This window comes from Diuraphis noxia, unplaced genomic scaffold, assembly GCF_037042655.1.
Source record: "Diuraphis noxia isolate RWA-SAM2 unplaced genomic scaffold, SU_Dnox_SAM2 contig0004, whole genome shotgun sequence".
NCBI lineage: Eukaryota > Metazoa > Arthropoda > Insecta > Hemiptera > Aphididae > Diuraphis > Diuraphis noxia.
The window spans coordinates 29,221,696-29,243,657 of record NW_028301714.1 but is presented as its reverse complement, the minus strand read 5'-3'; the positions used below and the strand labels follow the sequence as shown (position 1 = coordinate 29,243,657).

Sequence of the window (21,962 nt, the reverse complement as noted above, 5' to 3'; positions counted from 1 at the left end):
AAAAATTTTTTTTTCTGTTTGTTATTCCCAGTGCTTTTGTTAACTACTGAGAATTTAAAATTTAAAACCTCTCATACGCTACAATTACAAACTAAATGCATTTTGCATCAGAAATAATACTGAAGTTAAAAATTGAAACTTAAGTAAGATTAGTTTGTACACACAAAAACAATCATTGTAACTGGTGGACATCATTATGTGTACTATGATATTGTATTTATATAAACTAAAGTATTATAATTCAATATTTCAATTTAAAACCTCTTCAAATAACCACTAACACTTTGAACTCAAATTAACTGAATACATAATGTTTAAACTGTATTGTCTGATTGTCATTACAAATAACTAAGGTGAGTAGCTGTATTATTTGTTTTGTAATATTTGATTGATTTTTTTAAATATAGAATAGAAATCAGCCTAGACTTCTAGGAGTTATAGCATGGACATGAATGCATACAATACATTTTAAATAAATTATCTTATTTAATTTAATAAAAAATAATCATTTATTTTTAAATAAATAACTAAACATAAAAAATAAAATTAATAAAAATTTAAATTATATTTATTTATTATTTAAAAACTTAATAATGATATAAGTAATAACATTTTACAATAATGTTTCTATATTTATTAACAATATAAATAAATAATACAAGAATATGAGTAACAATAAATTAATTAATTTAACAAACTGATTTGGCATGTAACTATGGTAGCCAAACTTTAATTATATCAAATTTATGTCAATATTTAGTAGTTATTATTCTAAATTGGCCCAAAACCAGGAATGTTTAGTAAACTACATTTTGTTAATTAAAATATCAATATTCATAATTAAATTAACATTTAAAAATTATGTGTTATTAAAAACAAATGTATTATCAAATACAAAATATGAGATACAATGACTGAAGAAAATGTAATGAAATGTAAAATAGTTGTCTACATATTTAGACTGGGGTAAAGTTAAAATTATAATATCATAATAGGTGACTGTGGGGGTGGTGGAGGAGCTTCCATAGGTGGAGGTCCAATATCGCATTCACTAGATGGTAAAGGTGATGTAATGTTTTCATAGGAATGTAATTCAAATCTAAAACAGAAAAAACTAGTTATTAAAACATAAAACAAAATGAAAATACTTATAACTGTAAATCAATTTTATACTAGTTTTCTATTGAATACAAATTTAAAAAGTTTAATTTTGGTATCAAAATGGTGGAAACACATACGCATTTTAATAACTAATATAAAACTAACCCAAACATACTTACACGTTAGAAGTAGGTGAATTAGGACACGAATCTGCCGTAGTCACTATAGCCGGTGTTGGAGTATTTGGTTTTCCGGGGTCATAGCCAAGGAGTTCAACAACATTTGATTTGTCTAGAGTAGGAGAAACTAAAGGTGAATCGGTAGTAGGATAGGTGTTGCATGTAATAGCATTTTTTAAGACCCTCTGAGCTGTACAAGGGTTTAAGGTTGGCACATTTTCTTCACCTACAACTGTCGCTAGTTCATCTGTATATTTTATGTTCAAGTATTCTCGACCAAACATTTCAATTTTCTGAAAATAACAAAATTAAAAAAAAAAACTCCTAATTTAGTTCAACAAGAGAAAAAAAATTATTTATTTAATTACTAACCTTTTCAGCAGATATTCTTGAACATACTGATTGTACATAGTGATTTATAGCTGTATATATGAACTGATATTGTGCTTCAGATTGTACAAGTCCAGGACGAAAAGATCTTACCAGATGAGTGGTGCGTTGAATATCCAACTCACAATCAAGACCTTACATAAATAAATAATCATAATACATTTTACTGTTGTTTATAAGTTTTAATACTTACCTTTTCGGTTTATTAAACCAATAAGAATGTCAAGAACAACAAATGTACCAGTCCTTCCAATTCCAGCACTACAATGTACAGTTAGAGGATGTGTAACATCTGAGTGAGCTTCTATTTCAAACTGGCGAGCATTAACTACAAATTGCAAGTCAAGAAGCGACCCTGCATCAGAAGGAACTCCATGATCCGGCCATCCCTAACAAAAATTGTTTATTTTTAGAAAGAAATAATTTAAATAAAAATGTTATATTAGAAAGGCAAGTGTAGTAGGTGATAAGATAAGACAACATCATGGCTATGATTTTCATTCTTTAAGCGACAACCACCAAATTAAATATTAAATTTATTGTAAATTTTTTCTAGGAATTTAAAAGTATTTTTCTCACATATAAACAAATGGTATAATGGCTTGTTCATGATCTTAAATTGAGAATTACTTATCTTTAGTTAAGCTACCTTCTGGTAAAACAAAACAGTTAACTTCCTAATGTAAAAACCTTATCAAAGCCTCTACTGTTAAAATTTAAAGTGCTTATTAATAGTAAGGCATCATCATCTGTACAGAGAATTATTAACATGTAATATTTATTACCGTATAATGGTATTGGAGTACTCTTCTATGTCTGTAGTTTGAAAGACTAATATTAAACATTCTCACAACCATATCTTGTTGATGGGCATACTCTCCAAGATTTTCAACAGTGATTTTGCTGTACTCACATGAATGACCTAGATCTGGCCAATACTTAAAACATTTCTCCTAAAAAATAAAAATTGGTTTTAATAGTTTATAAATAACTTAAAAATATTACTTTAACATACTTTAGACTTTTCAAATAGTTTTGTTATCATAACAATTATGCGAGAATCTTCTTGCCAAATCATTTTCCAAAAGTCATCAACTGTATTATGTAGACAACCTTGAGTGACAATGTAATTACGTGTTTCATATTTTTCAGCCAAAACAAATGGCTCAAGCTTCAAAATTATTAACGTATTATTAGTTTTAATCTATTTAAGGAAAAGTAAAATAATTACTTTTATCATGTTTGCATTGATATAGTCTGCACCCGGTGAACTTTTATCACAACATTTTAATACAATTCTAGAATGGTCATCTAAAACAGTTATAAAAAAAAATAAGCAAATCATTATTATGACTTTTAAATAACATTAACATACATGGTAAAATGTTACGATATCGATTCTTGGATTTATTTTCAATTAAAAAACCAATATCTTTTGTTGATTCTCGTTTAGTTTCCCATTGTTGTAATACATCAAATTCTTCCCAAAACCCACCAGTACCAAAAGCATAATGTTGATATTTCTGATGCTATAACACAAGATTAACATGTATTTATAATTAATTATTATTAAAAAGACGTCAAGTAGACAACCCCTCTCCAGTACAATATGTACATTGTGTAACTCATCAATGAGTTAGGGTCACCATATTTTATATAACTTAAATCAAGTCAGTTCATATAAATTTCATGGAAAAATCTTACCACTGCTCTACGGTATACTAACAGTTTTAGTATTATATATTTATAAACTGGAATAGCATGCACAATGGTAACACTTGACTACATACATTTATAAAGGTAAAAACTATCTCAACGTTACAAATTGAAATGAGTAACAAACAAAATTATAAATTAGTAACAAATAATGTAACAGGAAAACAATATATGTATTCCTCAATATTGGTCATCAATAAAGTTTGGATGTTCTAGCACAAAAAACATTTTAAAAAAGCAATAAAACCTTGACAACCAAAGCACTAATTTTTTTTATTCTTAACTCATAATTTGATAACTTACATTTATTTATTTTATTCAATATACATATATCTTATCAGATAATATGACAGTAAAAATGAATACAATACAGTTACGAAAAAACTTAAGAAATACAATTAAATAAAATAAAACCAAAAAAAATTTTAAAAATGGCTAAAAAAGTAAAATGTTTTGAGTATTAACATTACGTAATATGAAATAAATGTATTGCTAATGTAAATTCATGTTAGACCAATATAAAAAGAGGAAATACCTACAACACCCAAACTCTAGACATCATAATGCTGAGAAAATAACGCAAGAAGTCAACAGTTCATCAAATTATCAACTAAATTATCTCATAGAAATATACAAAAATAATTTTATTTTTCTACTAGAAATGTATAGTAAAAGACAAATTATTAAAGTTTAATTCCGGGATAACCGAGCATCCCATAACACAATATATTAAACCAATATATCGGCCAAGCCAAGACATAATATAGCATCACTACATTCAAGTCACAGACTCACAGTAATGGGAGTGTTAAATTTGAATACAATGATTTATTTTGTATACAATGAAAAAACAATTCTGTGTGAAAACACTCTATCTATTTAGAAGGTTATTAAATTATTTTAATAATAATAATATTAAAATTCTAATAAATGTTAAAATAATCTAAAATAAATAGGTATGATATTAAAAAAATTAAAAACTTGATAACTTATCTTTATTCAAACAAAATATTTTATGGAGAATCAAAGAAAAATAAAAAAATTAAGAGGTTGCATTCTAAGTAAAATGAGTACAATCACCTCGAATCACAATATAACTCACCTTCAGTTTAAATACACGGTCAACTATTCCAGCAATACTAATTCTTGTTACATTTACTGGATTCATCAAATGCATAACAGATCCATTATGATCAACCATCGGATTAAAGCTGTAGTATTTCATCAAATCATTCAGCGACAAGAATTCTTCTCCACCACCAATATCATACTTTTCTCCCTTAACATTTTATACCAATATATTTTTAATACGGTTAAACAATTTATTTTAAAATAAAATAAACACCATATTATAATTATAATTTATTTTATAGTGACTAAAATAACTTATAGTAGATTAAATATTGTCTAAGTTTAAATTAATAAATAATCAATCTTTAAGACAAAAATAACTAAGTCCATTAAATGTCATTATTTGTATTTGTCAGTTAGTTTCTGTACTGAATATAAATAATAATTAATAGTTATTTAGTAGATAATTTACATTATCAATGATCCACATATTCAAGAATTCTACATACAAATTATTACATTTTAATACTTACATTAAATCTTATTTTAATTTCAGCCACTTTATCATCAACATTAACAGTTAATACATAATTTCCAGGATCAGATTGTGATTCTCGTACTAAGTAGCTACCAGGACGTCCTTTTTCTAAAATCAAATACTCTGCTTCTTTTCTTGACATTTGACCATGAAACCATCTTTCATTGGTTGGTTCAGGTGAACCAATTGGTATTAATAGAGGTAGTGGTATGCCACCTTGTTCTTTGAGTACTCGTGGATGTGTCATATAATGTTCAACAAGATTTGTAAGTGTATTAAATTTTTCACCACCATTGAGATCAAAAAGCTCGCCATCATTATGAATTTTTATATGGTTAACCTTATTGCCATGCCTATGACAAAAAATAAAATAATGATCTCAAAAACGTGTCAAAAATAAAAATATTTTATATTTGAATTTACCTAACAGATAAGACAAATTGTCCTTTTCTGCTGTATGATTTCCGGACCAAAAATGAACCTTCAACACCTTCATCTAAAAGTATACGTTGAGTGTCCATGCCATTTAAATGGGAGTGGAACCATCTGATTAAAATAATAATAGAACAGTAAAATAAATGAATAATAATGAAGCAGTAAAAAAGTAAGTCTAACCTTCTGGACATTGTGAAGAGTTACTACAGAAGCACAATGTGCAAAAATTCGGATTTTTACTTTACGTACTGCAAAAAGAAATTTAAAAATAAATCATAACAATTACACAAATACGTATCACGACAATATTTCCTGTAACTAGGAATTATTTTCTGGAACGAATTTAGTTTTTCTAAAAAAAGGTTTTCCATAAGTACTTACATAATCTCATAGCCTACAGAAGGCACTTTGGTGGTTTTGTCAAATTGATCGGAATAATGCGTGAACCAGAAACGATTTCCTACACATTTGGAATATTAATGCGCCGTGTGTCCTTCATTGGAGATGACCATCGCAATAACAACGACAGAACAATCGTCTCGTATAATACGCATAATTAACTAGGAAACGATTGCAAGATGTCAAAAACAAAGTACAAGCGAACCGTGTATTTAGTGACAATTTTAAAACCTGTGAGTAGAGTATTGTTATTATTACTTTAATAAATAAAACAAACACTATTCAAACGAGTTTGCGAAAAGAAAAACTGTTACGACTTTACGAGCTTACGACGAAAATGATTATGAAAATAACAATAATAATAATAATAATAAATAATACGTATATTGTTATTATGGCATTGTACTTAGTAAAGTGGTAGTGGTATTTTGCGAGTCAATAGTTAACTTCGCAAAGTTTCGAAATTAGATAACATTGATAACAACCCACAGCGGAACTGCGGAAGGAACTGCAGCCCAAGGTCTCCGCTACGGCGCCGCGCCGCCAGACGATTGCGCTCACGGAATTATATATATATAGTAAGATTTTATATCCGGATTTGTTATCACTGATTGCGTTACTCACTGATAAGCGAATATACAGTCGATTACAGCACCAAAGTGTTATCATTTTTATTTTATCAGTGTTATCACAATAATATGATAGTGTCACCAACTATAATTATAATTATAATCTTAGTTCTCACTTCTCAGTGGTTCTAATTCGTTAATTAACTCAATTAAGTATAATAATAAATATAAAATAAAAAATCACAATAATAAATACAAATTAGGTTAGGTTTAATTAGTCTTTTGATTTAGGTCTTAGGTCTTTTATGGGTTTTCGGTAAATCTAATAATACTGTTGAACTACGTTTTTTAGGTAGCAGTGTTAAACCATTATGCTTTATAACCATTTCACTCATTTTATTATGGACATTATTTAAAGTATCTAGTTCTTTTGACAATTCTGGATGTTGTTTTTCGTCTATGATGTAAGTTAAATCAATCATTTTCTTAAGTAATTCTCGACATTGGGCTGGTATATTTGAAATATTTTCATTGGTTCTATTAATCATTGGATTAATAGAGGTAATGACATTTTCATTATTTTCATTTAAAACTGTGACACTGTTTTGAATTTTGATTTCATGATCTGTATTATTAGTAATCGAATACCGAGGATCAGATGATATGAAAACATTATTTTGAAATTTTTGTGGTAAATCTTCAAACGAACATCCTGGTACATAAATAAATAATGCACACACATGTTTACATGGCCAATGATATTTTTTAAAATCTAAACATGTACAACTGGGTACAATTGATTTATTCTTCGACCATCATATAAGCTAATATAGCTTATATGGTCGAAGGATATATTATGTCTATGGGTATGCAACAACACTTAACTCTATCAATGGTATGCAATATGTCGCGGATCACTACCATTTGTACCACAAAAACGTTTTTTCAAAGTTAATTTGATCAAATTCGATTATAATATCAAAAATGTAACTATATACGTATTTGTTCCGAGAAACACTTGTTCCGTCACTTATTTATTTCAAAAAATATTTTTAATCTAAAAACCAAAATGTTACTGTATATAATATATATATGTAACCTGTCTAGTCATATGGTATTCAAATATGGGGGATGGCCAAACCCTCAAACATTCGCCCCATCCAATCTTTCCAAAATATTGCCCTACGCTCTATAACTGGTGCTCCGGCGCTCCTAACCTAACGACCTCAAGGCTCAAAGTAATAAATGTCACTGACTACGCCAAAATTCAATACCACCGTTTCCACTCCAAATTCAACTCCAGTAATCCTCTCATTAAAGACATGATTTCACTGTATATCCAAGGCAACCCCCCACGCAGGCTTAAATGTAATTGGAATCGCGATCTACTTAAGTAATCGTAAATCCAACTAAAAGTTAGTAGGTGTCACCGATAGGTGATTTCCTTAAAAGCTGTTTCTTTTTCAAATTATATGATATATTTTTTTAGATTCTGAGCGGAGCGATGAATATATTGATTTTATCATGATGTGTGTGTTTTTTTTTGTGTCTGTCATCACGTTTTGGGGCAGTAAAAGTGCTTCGATTTTTGACTTCAGTACCTCGTTCGATCAGAAAATGAATCTAGTTGGTACTTTGGGAGGTCAAAAGTGAAAAATTCTTAATACTTTTCTAAATAATCGAGAAAAACAATCTAAAAATTAAGGGAAAAACGGGAAATTTTACGCACACTCATTTTTCGACAAAATCGATTTTGGTTTTTGATGTAACTTAAAAACAAATGACCATAGGTTATTATTATATATTATTTTTTTTATTAATTTATTATTATAGATACATACAATTTTCACCGAATGTTTATATAAGTATATTCTATCCACCATGCAATTTTTAAGAATTTTCGATCATTATTAGTTTTTTTTAAAATTAATATCGATAAAAATTTATTTGTTAGGCAGAAAAGCTTGAAAATGTAATACAAGGCTCTTAACATATTGTTACAATAGCAGTTGAAAAATAAAAAAAATACAGTCACAATTTTTTTTATAAGCATCCAAAGTTTGAATTTTGACAAAATACGTAAAAATCACGAAAATTCACAAATTATTTTATGCTAGAAATTCATAAAAAATTTTCCTTTTATATCTAAGATTTGAAAATTTAATACTAGATTCCTTACAAGTTTTTCAATCTTTATCACAAATAAAAGTCCACCGGAAATTCAACTTAAATTTTCATGAGCATTTGATATTTAAATTTTTACAACATTGGATTTTCACTTTTAGCGATTTCCTTCTTTTGGTGTAACTCTAAAACAAATGACCGCAGACACTTGAAATTTAGACTGAATGTTTATATAGGTATTTTCTATATTTGATTAAATTTTAAAAATATTTAAATTTGTTTTGAGCTGTTTACTGAAATTTTAATTTTCCAACTTTTTTAGTTTTTTTTTTTGTATAAATATCGATTAAAATTTATTTGTTCGGTAGAAATGCTTGAAAATTTAATACAAGGCTTCTAACACATAGTAACAACAGCAGTTAAAAAATATTAAAAATACATAGGCATGATTTTTTTTTATAAGCATTCAAAGTTTGAATTTTGACAACATATTATGTAAAAATCACGAAAATTCGTAAATTATTTTATGCTAGAAATTCATAAAAATTTTCTTTTTATATCTAAGATTTGAAAATTGAATACAAGGCTCATAATATATTTTTACAATAGCAATTGAAAAATAAAATAAATATATAGTCACAATTTTTTTTTTCTAAGCATTTAAATTTCAAATTTTGACTAAATACGTAAAAATCACGAAAATGCATAAACAATTTTCCTTTCACTATTAATAATTATGTCTATGCTATAAGCTACTTATATTTCCTTATGTTCCGAAACTCAGCAGATTGTTAATCCGCTGGAATTAGTTGTTCCTAGATACAGGCATACAGCAGTTTTTCAATCCGCTGTAGGGGAGGTAATCAATCGGATTGCTTTATCAGGAATCATAAAATTTCCGGCTGGATAGTAACAAACTTAGATCATATACTAGTATATGATCTAAGGTAACAAACCAGATTGATTTGATAAGAATTTACGCGCCAAATTTTCATTACTGATAATTTTTTGATTTCAATTTTATTTTGTGTATTATTCTATTTTTAGTTTTTACCATAGGACATAGATACCTACAGTAATTCCATCACAATTGAGTTTGACTCGCGTTTTGTATGTAGCGTTTGAGGCGTGCTCAAATAAAAAAATTTATTTTCCCACTTTGGTCATGCGTAGAAAATAAAATGGTTTTACTTCACACATTAAAACCTTATATTTAAATAACAAAATTATATTAGTATACAATTTAATTCAAACTCATTATGGCCATAACTATTCTACTTACTTCAATTGAACTCCTTGTAAGCCTAAAATGACTTTTAAAATCCAAATGGTCATACATATCTGAGACTAACATAAAATTAGTTATACGTATTTTAGAATTTAAAATCGACAAGCGATGATGAAGAATTTTATTTTGTTTATCTAAAGACTTATTTCTTTCATGAACATGTTTTAAACCAAAAAACAAAACAAATAAGGGCGTACTATTGCCCATTTTAAGAATAATTAAAAAATCGGCAATTAATAAACTATTATTGATTATTTTATTAATATTTTAAATATTTAATATATAATAATTATCTAACTGATAAATTTGATAACTGATTGTTATCATAATCACTCATTATTATGATTAGGGCATGGTTACGTAGGTTAACCATAAGTCTAAGTTTAAGCATTAACCATAAGTTAAGTTTACCATAACATTAAGTTTAACCATTTCATCTATTCTGTAGTTTAAGTTCGTGGTTTAAGCACAATAGAAAAATAATGTGTACCTAAATTCTAATCAATCCGCTGGATAAGCTGCTGGATTGGGTGATGAATTTAGGAACACACGAATGTCCGCCTAAATGTTTATTTTTATTGTTCCATGATAACCTTAAACTCAAGATTAAATGGACAAGACCCGAGACCGAAGAAAAACGATTAGAAAACTGTTATCATTTGAAAAAAAAATTTATATAATAGTGTAAAGTAATAACTATATAGTAATACAGTTCTTAAGTTTATTGTTATTTATTATTTTTTTTGATTGTTGTGTTTCTTTAGTAAACTATTTGGTTTTGGTAAATAGGATTCATTTAATCTAATATCTATTATAGTTTTAGAAATATGATTATTGATATTTCTGGACAACGTTAGTGTCGCTTGTACCACAATCTTCAATCGTGACTATCATGGACTCAAATTCAGAAAACGATCTTTTAGAAGAAGACTATTACTCTGTATTGAACCTGCCCAAGTCTGTTAGTCAATAATAAATACAGATATATTTCTCAGCTTTTTATTAGATGTGACGATAATTGTAATACTGAATATTTTAGGCAACACCAGAAGAGATTACGTATGCTTATCGACGATTAAGTAAGATCTATCATCCTGATAAACATGTGGAGGAAGACAAGAAAAAACAGGCTGAAGTGTTATTTAACAAAACTCAAAAGGCTTATGAAGGTATATAACCATTATGTTGGTTTAACTTAATTTTAAAAAAATGTGAATTTTTTCTAGTTTTAAAAGACCCTCATCAAAGGGCAATCTACGACTGTGTCGGGGTAAAAGGTTTAAAAACTGAAGGATGGGAAATTGTTCATCGTACCAAAACCCCACAAGAAATTCGAGAAGAATACGAAGCGTTAGCAAGGTAGAAAACAAAAACATAAATATAACAATGAACATAACATAATTAATTTAATTCTCTATCAGGGATCGAGAAGAAAGAATGCTACGACTTCGAACAAATGCTAGAGGTGTATTTACTGCTAAAATTGATGCTACTGATATATTTGAACCCAACCAATACATAGATTTTGATAATGAGTAATGTTTTTTCTTACTCTCCTAATAAATGTTTTGACTAATTACTTTATTAATTTAGGGATGATAGTTATCTTTATATACCTGCCATTGAGGTATCGTCAATGACTATGTCAATGTCTACCGAAGCACCAATTACTTTACGTGACACAATTGTGCTTAGTGGAAATTTATCATCGCGTTCAGGTTCAGGTATACAATCAAATATATATATATATATATATATATATATATATATATTTAATGTCTAGTAGATATATAAAAACAGATCTGAAAAGTTAATTATTTTAAATGACTTTAGTATCCAGTAGCTATAAAAGGCTTTTGAGTACCAATGGATGGGTTAAATATGATGTTACTGCTGGAAATGGCCTACATGTGGGTGCTAAAATATTCAAGTAACTATAATTTATTTATAATTATTCTGATGCTGCTTATTATACATTACATTGACTTTAGAATGATAACAAAAACAATATTTGGAACAGTTGAAGGAAGTTTAAATGATATATCGAGTGGCATGTTAAGACCTGTTGGCCGAGTATTGTTAGGCACAAGTTTAGGCCCTCGAACTACTGGTTATATATCTCTTGGTGGCCGTTTAACATCAATTAAACATACTAGTTTATCAACTGAAGTAGAGCATAATACTGAAAGAAGTTACTGTATGTGTAAGCTAGAAATTGGTCTTGCTCCAGCTATAAGTATGTTATATACTTGGAAATTTATTGAACAAGACTTGTTACTAAGAATTTATGCAAGGTATTCATAAGATATACATGTCTAGTACAAAGTACAATATTAATTTAATTGTTTTCTTTTATTTTATTTTCAGAGCTGGTGTCTTGAATTCAAAACTTGAATATGGTGTTGAAAAAAAAGTATCTAAATTAAACACATTCGCAGCTACTGTTCAAATTGATGTAATAAATGGAGTTACGCTTAAATTAAAGTAAACTATTAGTTTATTAATATTAGAATGATTTTTTATTATATCTAGTAAATGTTTAAATTTAAACTGATTTTAGGTTTGTAAGAGCTAGTCAAACATATATTTTTCCAATTCTTCTAAGTCATGATGTAATTGCACCTCCAATATTTTATGCAACTTTTGTACCTATTGTTTCTTGGTTTGTAGCAAAAAATGTTATTTTGGATCCAATAATGAAGGATTATAAAAATAGAGAAATTAATAAACAACGTGAAATTAATAAAAAAAGGTTGGATGTAAAATTATTTTATTGTCTTTTTAAAATGTATATTAATTATATTTATGCTGTTAGAATGGCAGAACTGCGTCAAGAAGCACTGTCAGCCATCAATTTAATGATGGCTACAATGGAAAGAATAGTGAGGGAAGAGACTGAAAAACGTGGATTAATTATTGTATTTGCTAAATATGGTAATGCTGAATTAATAAATCAATCCGGGGAATCGTTTGACAATAATGATACATTACAACCAAACATTATTGATGTAACAGTCCCATTACAGTGTTTAGTTAAGGATTCACAATTAATACTCCACTCCACTACAAAAGTAATTATTGAAATATTTATTAAAAATAATATTTGACCATCCAAATAATAAATTATTTTTATCATGCATAGGTACATTAACATTAACTCAATATACTATTGATTACATTTTCTTGTTTGTTGGTCTGTCATAACTATTTCATAAATTATTAAAACAGTAGCAACTTAAATAATACTGAATTTGAAAAAATATCTCAACAGTCGACCAATGTCAAATTAAATAATTTTACTTTTTAGTAGTAAATTAAATGAATATGTTGCTATTTCAATCTATGAAGTCAGAATTACAAGAAATGTCATAACCAATTTAGATATAGTATATCTGTATATGTATAAAGTATATTATACAAAATTCTCTATCTTTCTCTGTGATAAGTATATTACAAAATTATAAAATTTACTGACGAGTATATCTTATTTAATTAGTTTAATATAATACTTATATTAACTGATCCCATTCCAAGTATTAAATTTTCCAAATAAAGTAAAAAAATACTTATGTATATACAGAGTGTCCCATGAGTAACCAATTGTGACATCTCTCGAAATAATGGCAATATTCTGGTTTTGTAATAAGATTCACTGGGATAAAAACTACTATTATTTCATATTTTGTTTTGTAAAAAAGTTAAAAATATATTTTTTTATTTAATTATTTCCAAAAAAATTGACTATATCAATTTTGTAGAATTTATTTTTCTGAAAATATTGAAATTTCAATATTTTATTTTCATTAATTTCCTGATTTTTAATTTTTTTTTCAGTTTTGAGAAAAATTGCTAATTTTTTAACACCCTAATGTTATCAAACATGTGACTCGCTGCGCCACTTGCATTCCCATACAGCCGGCCGAATACTTTCAGTGTTCCTAATAATTATAAACTTATAAGTTATAATCATATTTTATTTCTTCAAAGCTGGAAAAAATATTATAAATCAGGAAATTAATGAAAATTAAATTTTGAAACGTCAATATTTTCAGAAAAATAAACTACAAAATGGCTATCTTAATTTTTTTTGAAAATAATTAAATAAAAAAATATATTTTTTAATTTTTTTACAAAAACATTAAAATAAATTTTAAAAATTTTAAAAATGATAAAATTGTTGTTCTTATCCCTGTGAATCTTATTACAAAACCAGAATATCACTATTATTTCGAGAGATGTCGCAATTGGTTACTCATGAGACACTCTGTATATACATAAATATTTTTTTACTTTATTTAGACTCTTATTATAAAACCAGAATTTTGATATTTCCATTATTTTGTGTATATTGCAATGGGTAAATCCTTGCGGGATGCCCTGTATAACATGCAAAAAGTAGTAACCAAGAAAACATTTTTAAGATTTTATTTTCAAATTTTAAATTTGTATTACTTCAAAATTGTTTAATCATTACACTTACTTCAATTTTTGCATAGTTAAAATAAAATAATTCTAAACATGAAAAGGTGACTAGTGAAGAAAATTTAGATTATGATGTTATAAAATTTTAATTTAAAATTAATTATAACAATTTTCTCTTGGTCACTTTTTGATGATAAATTATTAATAATAAAAACTAATACTAACCTATATTGTATACAATTTTATATAAAATATTTTTTAGTGTCAGTTACCTGGATTTTATGACCCGTGTATTGGAGAAGATAAAGTATTATATATTGAATACACACACAGAGATCAAAACTATGAAGTAAAAATTAATGATAATGAAGCTTTACGAATACCAAGACCTCATTGTAAGTATAAATTGGTGTTCATTAATTAATTTGAAACCCCCCTTCCATTATTATAATAACATACATATTTTATAATCAAACATTATTCCAAATGAATATTGCTTATTGATAAGTTAAGATGAAAACACTCCTAGTAAAACTTATAATATATTTGACCTTATAAAAATTTAATATTTTTGTTTTAAAAAACCTACAATTATTTTTTATTTCGGTATTTCCATTCTTTAATGTAAATAAAATTATCTTACTAACAAAAAATATGAAATAAATTATAATTATTTCAAATCAGCATTTTAGCATTTTAGTTTAATTAACTTCTATATTTTTAAAATTAAATTTGGTACTAGATGTTTATATTTTTGTTACAAATTTACTAAAATAAATATGTTTTACATATAATACAATCAATTATAATAATAATAATAATATAATTTTTAAAGATTATATTAATAGCTAGCTCTAAATGTATTTAGAATCTAAAATATTTGATCTACATCCCAATAGAAGTCAGATTTATTTTTTATTTATAAATAAGATAAATTAATTAAATAAAGTACTTTCTAATGTATTAATATTTGAATCTAAAATACATTTTTACGGTGAGTATGTTAATGGAAATTTGACATAGTGCTAGTTTGATTTTATGGATATATATTATCTATTGACATATGTGTTATTGCTAAAATATTATTTTTAATTTTTGTCTGACATCTGTAGTATTAATTTTTTAATTGTATTGTTTAACTCATAACAAAAAAAAAGTCTGTTACACCATATTTTGTTCATATAAAAATTTTATTTTCAAAAAAAGCAAAAATTTAGCTGTTCTGGTATATTTTATCTGCGTATCCATATATATGGCACATTTTTTCATACAAACTTTTACAATACAAATACAAAAATTGTATGCTGTTTTATTCTTAAAAATAAATGATTTAAAATATATTTTTTGTTATTAATTGATAAAAAATATTAGTTTTAAGGTTGAGAAATTCTCATTTACACGTGAAATGTTATTATATAAATTACTTAATTAATTCCAACATAACATAATTTTTTTTTTTTAATTCATGCATGAAGCGAATATATAGGTAAATAATAATTACAAGAAATAGGTTACATTTATCTTCTATATCTATAACAATAATTCTCTCTTTTCTGAATTCACCATAGGTATTTAAGAAATTTTTAAGTATTAATTTATCAACTATCAAAATAGTAAGTATTGAAGTATAGTGATTGCAGTAAGACATTTAAAGTTTTATAATGATAAATTTAATAATTTTTGTGTTATTCTATATTTTATTAATCATAGTGGACCCTAAATAGTAAACATTCTAAAAATAAATAAATATTTTTATGTCCTAGATAATAACTAAATTTGTTAAAGTAATTATATCATGTATAATTCAAATAATTTTAATACTAATAAATAATTTTTATTTTTAGCTGTACTGGTTAGAACTGCTACACCGCCATCTTGATTGAAGAATCAAATAAGTTAAAATTTAGTTTGATAAACCATTATTATTCACTTTTTGTGTTGAATATATTGTTAAAATTTGGTATGTTTATTGGTAGATAATAATGAATAAAATTGTACAATTTAAAATTTACAATTTTTTTAAAAATATATATTTGATTTGTTTACCAATCAATAGATTACATTTTATTTAGTTGGTTACTTTAAACTGTTTAACTATCATTAACAATTAAATACATCATTTAAATTTATTAACAAAAAAATTACTATAATTTAAGTGTATTGTTACTAAAAGAGCAGTTAAGTTTACTCAATTTGATCATAAGAAAGTTAAAAATAATTTTAATAAAATGTATTACCATAATTAAAAAATTAATTGTTCATTGAAGAAACTAAACTATCTACCAATATTGTGGTAGTCTAGTGAATAACATATTTACTCTTGTATACTGTTATGTGATCAGTGATCAGCTTAATCTATTTGATAGAAAAGTTATATCTCCCATTAATTTGTCTACTTCAAGTGTATTTCAGATCCATACTAAAAAACAAAAGATTGGACTCTACACTTTTTAAATAACATTTTACACTGGTATATTTATTATTTATAAAAATAATATAGGTAGTTTTATGATTTTTAGTGCAAAAATATTTATTGATCTGATGAATGATAGTTAACTGAATAAATGAGTATTTTACATCAAATTAAATTGTAAATACAATATTTATGATTTATACAACATAACAAATACTTGTAAGAGTTAACTATGCTAATAATTATTAGAAAACAATCTTCCATATTTAACTAAGCTGAAATAAGCTTAGAAGACTTTAAGAACTCATAAATATATTCACCTGTACTCCATGGTATCACTTTTGCTGGAGTTATATGTGACTTCAGCAATTTTTCCAAAATGTAACCCAACCTTGGAAAGGCAATATCATTTTTAGTCAATTTCAAAACTGGGCATAAATCGTTTTTACCATCGCCGAAATATAATATTTTATCGTATTTTTTATTTGTATTTAATGCATATTCCTCCACAATAGCTCCTTTACACATATTTGTGGTACACCAATTGCATTTGTGTTGAAAAGTATAAGGTTCAATTTTAATGGCACTATTTACAATTAAAGCTGGATTTGTGTAAATGGATGAAACTATATCTGATAATTTATTGTGTTTTAACCAATTGTCAATAAACAATGAATTTGAATCGGATGCCACTATGATATCAACATTGTTTTCATAAAGCGTTCTTATTAACTTTGGCATACCATCATTGGGCCTCATTAAGGATACAACATCTATTATTTGTTCAGCTGGAATTTCAATAGTTTTTATTATATCAAAAACTCTTTGCATATATTGAGTCCAATTATTTGGGAAATCTTTTCTGTTTGGAACAAGACTGGTTGGATTTATTAAATCTATAGCAACTACATCAGAATTGCCATCAACTATTGTGTGATCGAAATCAAAAACTGCCAACATATTTTCAAGTTCCTAAAATAATATTAGACATGTCATTTAAAATTATTTTTAAACATAAAATTATAATATAAGGTGGGTGTTATGAATAAGTTATAGTAGTGATGTTACTAGAAAATTCTTTAACCACATAACTAAAAAGAAGAACATGATAGGGATTTATAATACCATGAGCGTCTCCATACATTTTTCTGAAGGGGAGGAGAGTAAAATTAATTTAAAAAATAAATTAGATATTTTTATATACTTAATGCTTACATTTTAAAAGTTATCAATGTTTACAAAATTGGCACATTACAGATAATGCTTTAGAAAACAAGTTTTAAATTCTAAGAGAGAATGCTCTGTTTTGCCCTTCCCAGGGGACGCCCATGAATAATATTATGTGAAAAAACAACAAGAGTAACGTAAAAAAAATTGTGTTTATTTATATTTTAAATTTACAAGAGCATTTTTTTTATTTAATTAGTGTAGCTGACATGCACGTATCGCAATGAGTTGTAATACAATGAATATGGGGGACATAATTTCTGAATAATCTAGATTTGAAAGTCCTGCTAGTCTTCTGCAAAGTAACACTTTAAATAAAGACCAAACAAATAATAAGGCTGATGACCAAACAGTTCTTGTAACAGCTTCTTTGATGTGACCTTCAATGTAGAGACGTATCAAAACAATGACATTAAAATATGTGCATAGCGCGTCTGCTATAAATAAGGGCGAAAACACTATCCATATATCATAGGAACCTGGTATAGTTGATGCAAAAGCGACATCATCTAACCGTAGTGCCAAAAAAACTGTAAAAACCAACAGGGCAATAAGATGCACTAACATTTCGAAGACTGTCAGCCCCAACCATCTCACCAGCTCTTGCAATGCGAATAACATTTTTACTTGGTTATTTTTATATGTATTGAAGATAGGGAACGTGTTCTCGTTTCATAATCATCATCTTCATTAAGTGGCTCTAAAATATCTAAAAACAAAAAATTATTTAACAATATAAAATAAATATACTCTGTTTAGCAAGAGAACATGCCTCGGTTCTTTAGCACCCTGTCACAAGTGAACCGCAATTTAATTGGAGAATCTGCATTTTTTCAAGCTTAACAGAGTAATTATGGAAAACCATATAAAATGTTATTTTTTCACACAATATGTTTTATAACATACCTTTTATATCAGCTGTAGATGTTTGTATATCCAATTTGATTGTGTTGTGAAATTTTTCTTGAAGCTTCAACGCAACATCAATTGTTGTGTTGATGGCTTTTCCAAGACCATTTAATATTAAAACTGAATTATCTAACTCTAGATGTTTGACAGCTCGTGTTAAATGACACTAAAAAATTTTAAATTTAATAACTAAAGCCAAATATGTAAAATAATTTAAAGTTGATAAAAAAATGTTATGTAAAAATAATGATTAACATGAATTTTTGTATTCTAATTTAATATTTTAAATTGACACTATTTTATTATATTGATTTATTATGCACACATAATTTTAACAAGTAAATAATTATAACTTTAACAATAAATTACCATGATAGTATAAGCACATTAGTTATAACTATTGTTTACAATTATGGATTTCACAAAATTAAACAGTATTGCAACTAAAAAGGGATATATAAACTGATACGAATATACAATATTTTATTAGGTTAATAATTGTTTTATCAAACTAATATTTAAACAAATGTGTTATTAATATTTGTTTAAAATTAAAAAAAAATATTTCATGAATTTACTTTTCAGGTAGTGAGCATATAAGTGGCTAAATATAATAATATGAAAGATCAAGTGTAATTTTAATGTCCAAAAAATAAAACAAAAGTATTGGTAATAATTGTTGATTTAGAATTCAATACTATCTAAGCTCTAGTCAAATACACATTAAAGTCTTCAAAAATAAAATATTCATCTATCTAATGCACAATGGTCATGTGTTGGTTGTTGATTTTCAAGCATGAGTGTTAGTAATAATGTTCTTCATGACTTTACATATTGACTACTAAGTACCTAAATACATACTATACATTATAATATATAATTACCTGAACGGGTGTTTTTGATGAAACAAATAGTTCTTTCACCAAAACTGATTCTAATGTTGATAAAGAGGACATGGAAAATTATTTTAAGAATATTAGGTTCTACTGTTCTAGAATTTACTATTTATTCAATTTAATCATAACTCTTAAGGTTTGCCGTTAAATTAATGTTGATTTGTGGTATCACTATTCACTGGAGTCTTGAATGTTAAATGGCGATAGTTGGTTTTACAGTGGTTTACTCGTATAGTCGTATATCAAGTCCACAAATAAGGAAAGATTAAATATAGGTAGTAAATACTAAATACTGACTGATTCTCGGGCTGATCGTTTGATACTCAGATTCAGAATTCAGATCACGAATCACGATTCACGATTCGACGATTTACTAGTAGTTGACGCTACCAATAATACCCATATCAAAACCTTGCATGCTTTTTGATTCACAGCTGTTTAAAATGTATTTAATCGCATCACTAATTATTGATAAGATGATAACGTTTAGAGAACAAGCCATAAAGCTTGATAAAATATTTTATCATGCCATAAAGTAATACCACTAATACCACAGATAATACTCTATTGAACAAGCGAACTATTTTTATTTTTTTTTTTATAAAAGAACTTCTGAGGACTGACTACAGATATTATAAGTATAGTATATTTCTGTAGTACTGACTGGCGACTGCTGACCAATTACAGTCAGTACAAATCATAAAATTTTAACACACGGATACGGGGTAGTAGGTTTGTTTCTAGTCGTCTGAAATTTATAAGTACGCGTGTCTGACCATTATTGACATTCATCACTCGAAATTATGAGCGGTAGAGGTGGGCAATTCAGATCATTTGAACGATCCGAATAATTTGAATCGAATCGAATCTACTGATTCAGTCCGTAAGAACGTTAGCAAACTGTTAGTGGCTGTATATTGCTGTAACGTGTCCGCTTCAGCACTCGAATTTGTATTGGAGGTATAATAAAGATACACGGATTTACATTAACATAAAGTATTTTATTAATAACAGCTAATCACTATATTACAAGTACATTGTCGTCTCGTATCTAGTAATCGACTCCCCGACTTACTCTATGACTTCCCTATTTATGCTACGTGGAGTCCTATTGTAATCATGACGTCCGTCTAATCAAAGGTGTATGCTATTTCCAGTTTTCACCTTTGATAACGCTATTTCCTATAATCTGGTTATTTCAAAGTCGATGAATGTCAGTGAATATAAATACATAACTACATATATCAATTGTTTTACATATTAAAATAACAATAATGAGGATCATTACAATATGTATGTCGTCGTCTGCCGGTGTCGTGACTGGGTAGAAGATGGCAAAGTGATTCTGCGATTATATAGTCGTCACTACTCACGGAATAAGATAAACAGGACTGTAAATGATCGTCGAGTACTTAATTAATAATAAGTTTTATGCTTACAACAGTAAAGTTTAACTTGGTAAATGTTAATACAAACCAAAATACTCGTTCAATTTATGACTTATGAATATTATGACTTGAAAAAAAATTAATACAATGTTTTACTGAGTTAAGTTTATTTTATTTTATATCTTAACATCAATTTTAATTTATTTTAGTTAATTATTTTCATTAACTTGCCCACCTTTGCATAAAATATATCGGGACCGAACTCATATACTCCAAAAAAATATACCGGGATACAACTATAATGTAGGTACTCCATAATATATACCGGGACCCAACTCATGCTGTTTTTTAAATCTGGGACCAAACTCGAATTTGTCCCCTTTTTTAACTTATATATTTTCCTTTTAACAAATCCCTTTTAAAAAATAAATTGAATGTATAAACATTGTATTAGATAGTTAAATATTATAAACAATTGTATTTATTATTTCACTTCATTACAATTATATATTATAATTTATATTTTACATACTTCAGCAACATCAGATGGTATTGAATAATCAGAAAAAATATTCAGAACAAATATAGTTTAAGGACTTGAATTGGTTGTTTATTGTATTACTTTCTGCTGATTCCCAAGCTATTGTATTATAACTATTCACTTTGAATAGTGTTATTTTTTCTCATTTTCTCCACTTTTACATCCAAGAATTGAACATTTACGCTTATTGAATGAACAAAATATTTAAATATGTATCATACGATTTAATATACTAGTTAAATATGATATTTTATGATTGAACTACTATATTTTAGTCCGTGGACTAATTATTTTTTATTTATTCATTCATTGACTAATTATTGACATTTATAAATTGGAGGGAAAGTTCATAATTT

General features: G+C 26.7%; 4 protein-coding genes across 6 annotated transcripts; 1 reads left to right on the top strand and 3 right to left on the bottom strand.

Annotated features, from left to right (window-relative positions):
- Window positions 1-550: 550 nt before the first annotated feature.
- On the bottom strand, window positions 551-6,308 carry LOC107163725 (tyrosine-protein phosphatase non-receptor type 11-like). The gene is made up of 13 exons (XM_015511281.2): window positions 5,812-6,308; window positions 5,611-5,678; window positions 5,419-5,541; window positions 4,991-5,348; window positions 4,489-4,665; window positions 3,046-3,199; window positions 2,902-2,981; window positions 2,686-2,841; window positions 2,456-2,623; window positions 1,864-2,059; window positions 1,653-1,804; window positions 1,281-1,573; window positions 551-1,099 (listed from the first exon to the last, which is right to left on the bottom strand). The coding sequence occupies exons 2-13, from the start codon at window positions 5,619-5,621 to the stop codon at window positions 979-981; spliced, it is 1,989 nt and encodes a 662-aa protein (XP_015366767.1). The 5' UTR covers window positions 5,622-5,678; window positions 5,812-6,308; the 3' UTR covers window positions 551-978.
- A 4,185-nt stretch (window positions 6,309-10,493) lies between these two features.
- On the top strand, window positions 10,494-16,285 carry LOC107163706 (dnaJ homolog subfamily C member 11). The gene is made up of 12 exons (XM_015511248.2): window positions 10,494-10,771; window positions 10,850-10,979; window positions 11,037-11,169; window positions 11,232-11,345; window positions 11,404-11,534; window positions 11,644-11,740; window positions 11,802-12,104; window positions 12,178-12,294; window positions 12,371-12,562; window positions 12,626-12,881; window positions 14,495-14,627; window positions 16,077-16,285. The coding sequence occupies exons 1-12, from the start codon at window positions 10,703-10,705 to the stop codon at window positions 16,109-16,111; spliced, it is 1,710 nt and encodes a 569-aa protein (XP_015366734.1). The 5' UTR covers window positions 10,494-10,702; the 3' UTR covers window positions 16,112-16,285.
- A 451-nt stretch (window positions 16,286-16,736) lies between these two features.
- On the bottom strand, window positions 16,737-20,090 carry LOC107163701 (putative phosphatase phospho2). 3 transcript variants are annotated; one of them, XM_089225802.1, is made up of 3 exons: window positions 19,666-20,068; window positions 18,779-18,947; window positions 18,493-18,581 (listed from the first exon to the last, which is right to left on the bottom strand). In XM_089225802.1, exons 1-3 carry the CDS (start codon window positions 19,735-19,737, stop codon window positions 18,496-18,498), a joined length of 327 nt encoding a protein of 108 aa, XP_089081928.1. In that variant the 5' UTR covers window positions 19,738-20,068; the 3' UTR covers window positions 18,493-18,495. The 3 variants fall into 3 exon arrangements, with proteins under 3 accessions (XP_015366727.1, XP_015366728.1, XP_089081928.1); XM_015511241.2 differs by lacking the exons at window positions 18,493-18,581; window positions 18,779-18,947 and adding an exon at window positions 16,737-17,617 and having other exon boundaries at window positions 19,666-20,090; XM_015511242.2 differs by lacking the exons at window positions 18,779-18,947; window positions 19,666-20,068 and adding an exon at window positions 16,737-17,617 and having other exon boundaries at window positions 18,438-18,577.
- On the bottom strand, window positions 18,011-18,493 carry LOC107163702 (transmembrane protein 203). Its single transcript, XM_015511243.2, has one exon. The coding sequence runs from the start codon at window positions 18,491-18,493 to the stop codon at window positions 18,068-18,070; it is 426 nt and encodes a 141-aa protein (XP_015366729.1). The 3' UTR covers window positions 18,011-18,067.
- Window positions 20,091-21,962: the final 1,872 nt, after the last annotated feature.

Excerpts from the sequence above, each read along its gene's own strand:
- LOC107163725 (XM_015511281.2), bottom strand. Across the intron at positions 4,666-4,990 it reads AAATTAAAATAAGATTTAAT|GGAGAAAAGTATGATATTGG; the intron begins GTAAGTATTAAA and ends TAAAATGTTAAG. Across the intron at positions 2,842-2,901 it reads TCAATGCAAACATGATAAAA|CTTGAGCCATTTGTTTTGGC; the intron begins GTAATTATTTTA and ends ATAATTTTGAAG.
- LOC107163706 (XM_015511248.2), top strand. The coding sequence starts at position 10,703 with ATGGACTCAAATTCAGAAAACGATCTTTTAGAAGAAGACTATTACTCT. Across the intron at positions 10,772-10,849 it reads TATTGAACCTGCCCAAGTCT|GCAACACCAGAAGAGATTAC; the intron begins GTTAGTCAATAA and ends TGAATATTTTAG. Across the intron at positions 11,741-11,801 it reads GTGGGTGCTAAAATATTCAA|AATGATAACAAAAACAATAT; the intron begins GTAACTATAATT and ends CATTGACTTTAG.
- LOC107163702 (XM_015511243.2), bottom strand. The coding sequence starts at position 18,493 with ATGTTATTCGCATTGCAAGAGCTGGTGAGATGGTTGGGGCTGACAGTC.
- LOC107163701 (XM_015511241.2), bottom strand. The coding sequence starts at position 19,737 with ATGTCCTCTTTATCAACATTAGAATCAGTTTTGGTGAAAGAACTATTT. Across the intron at positions 17,618-19,665 it reads CATCAAAAACACCCGTTCAG|GAACTTGAAAATATGTTGGC; the intron begins GTAATTATATAT and ends ATATTATTTTAG.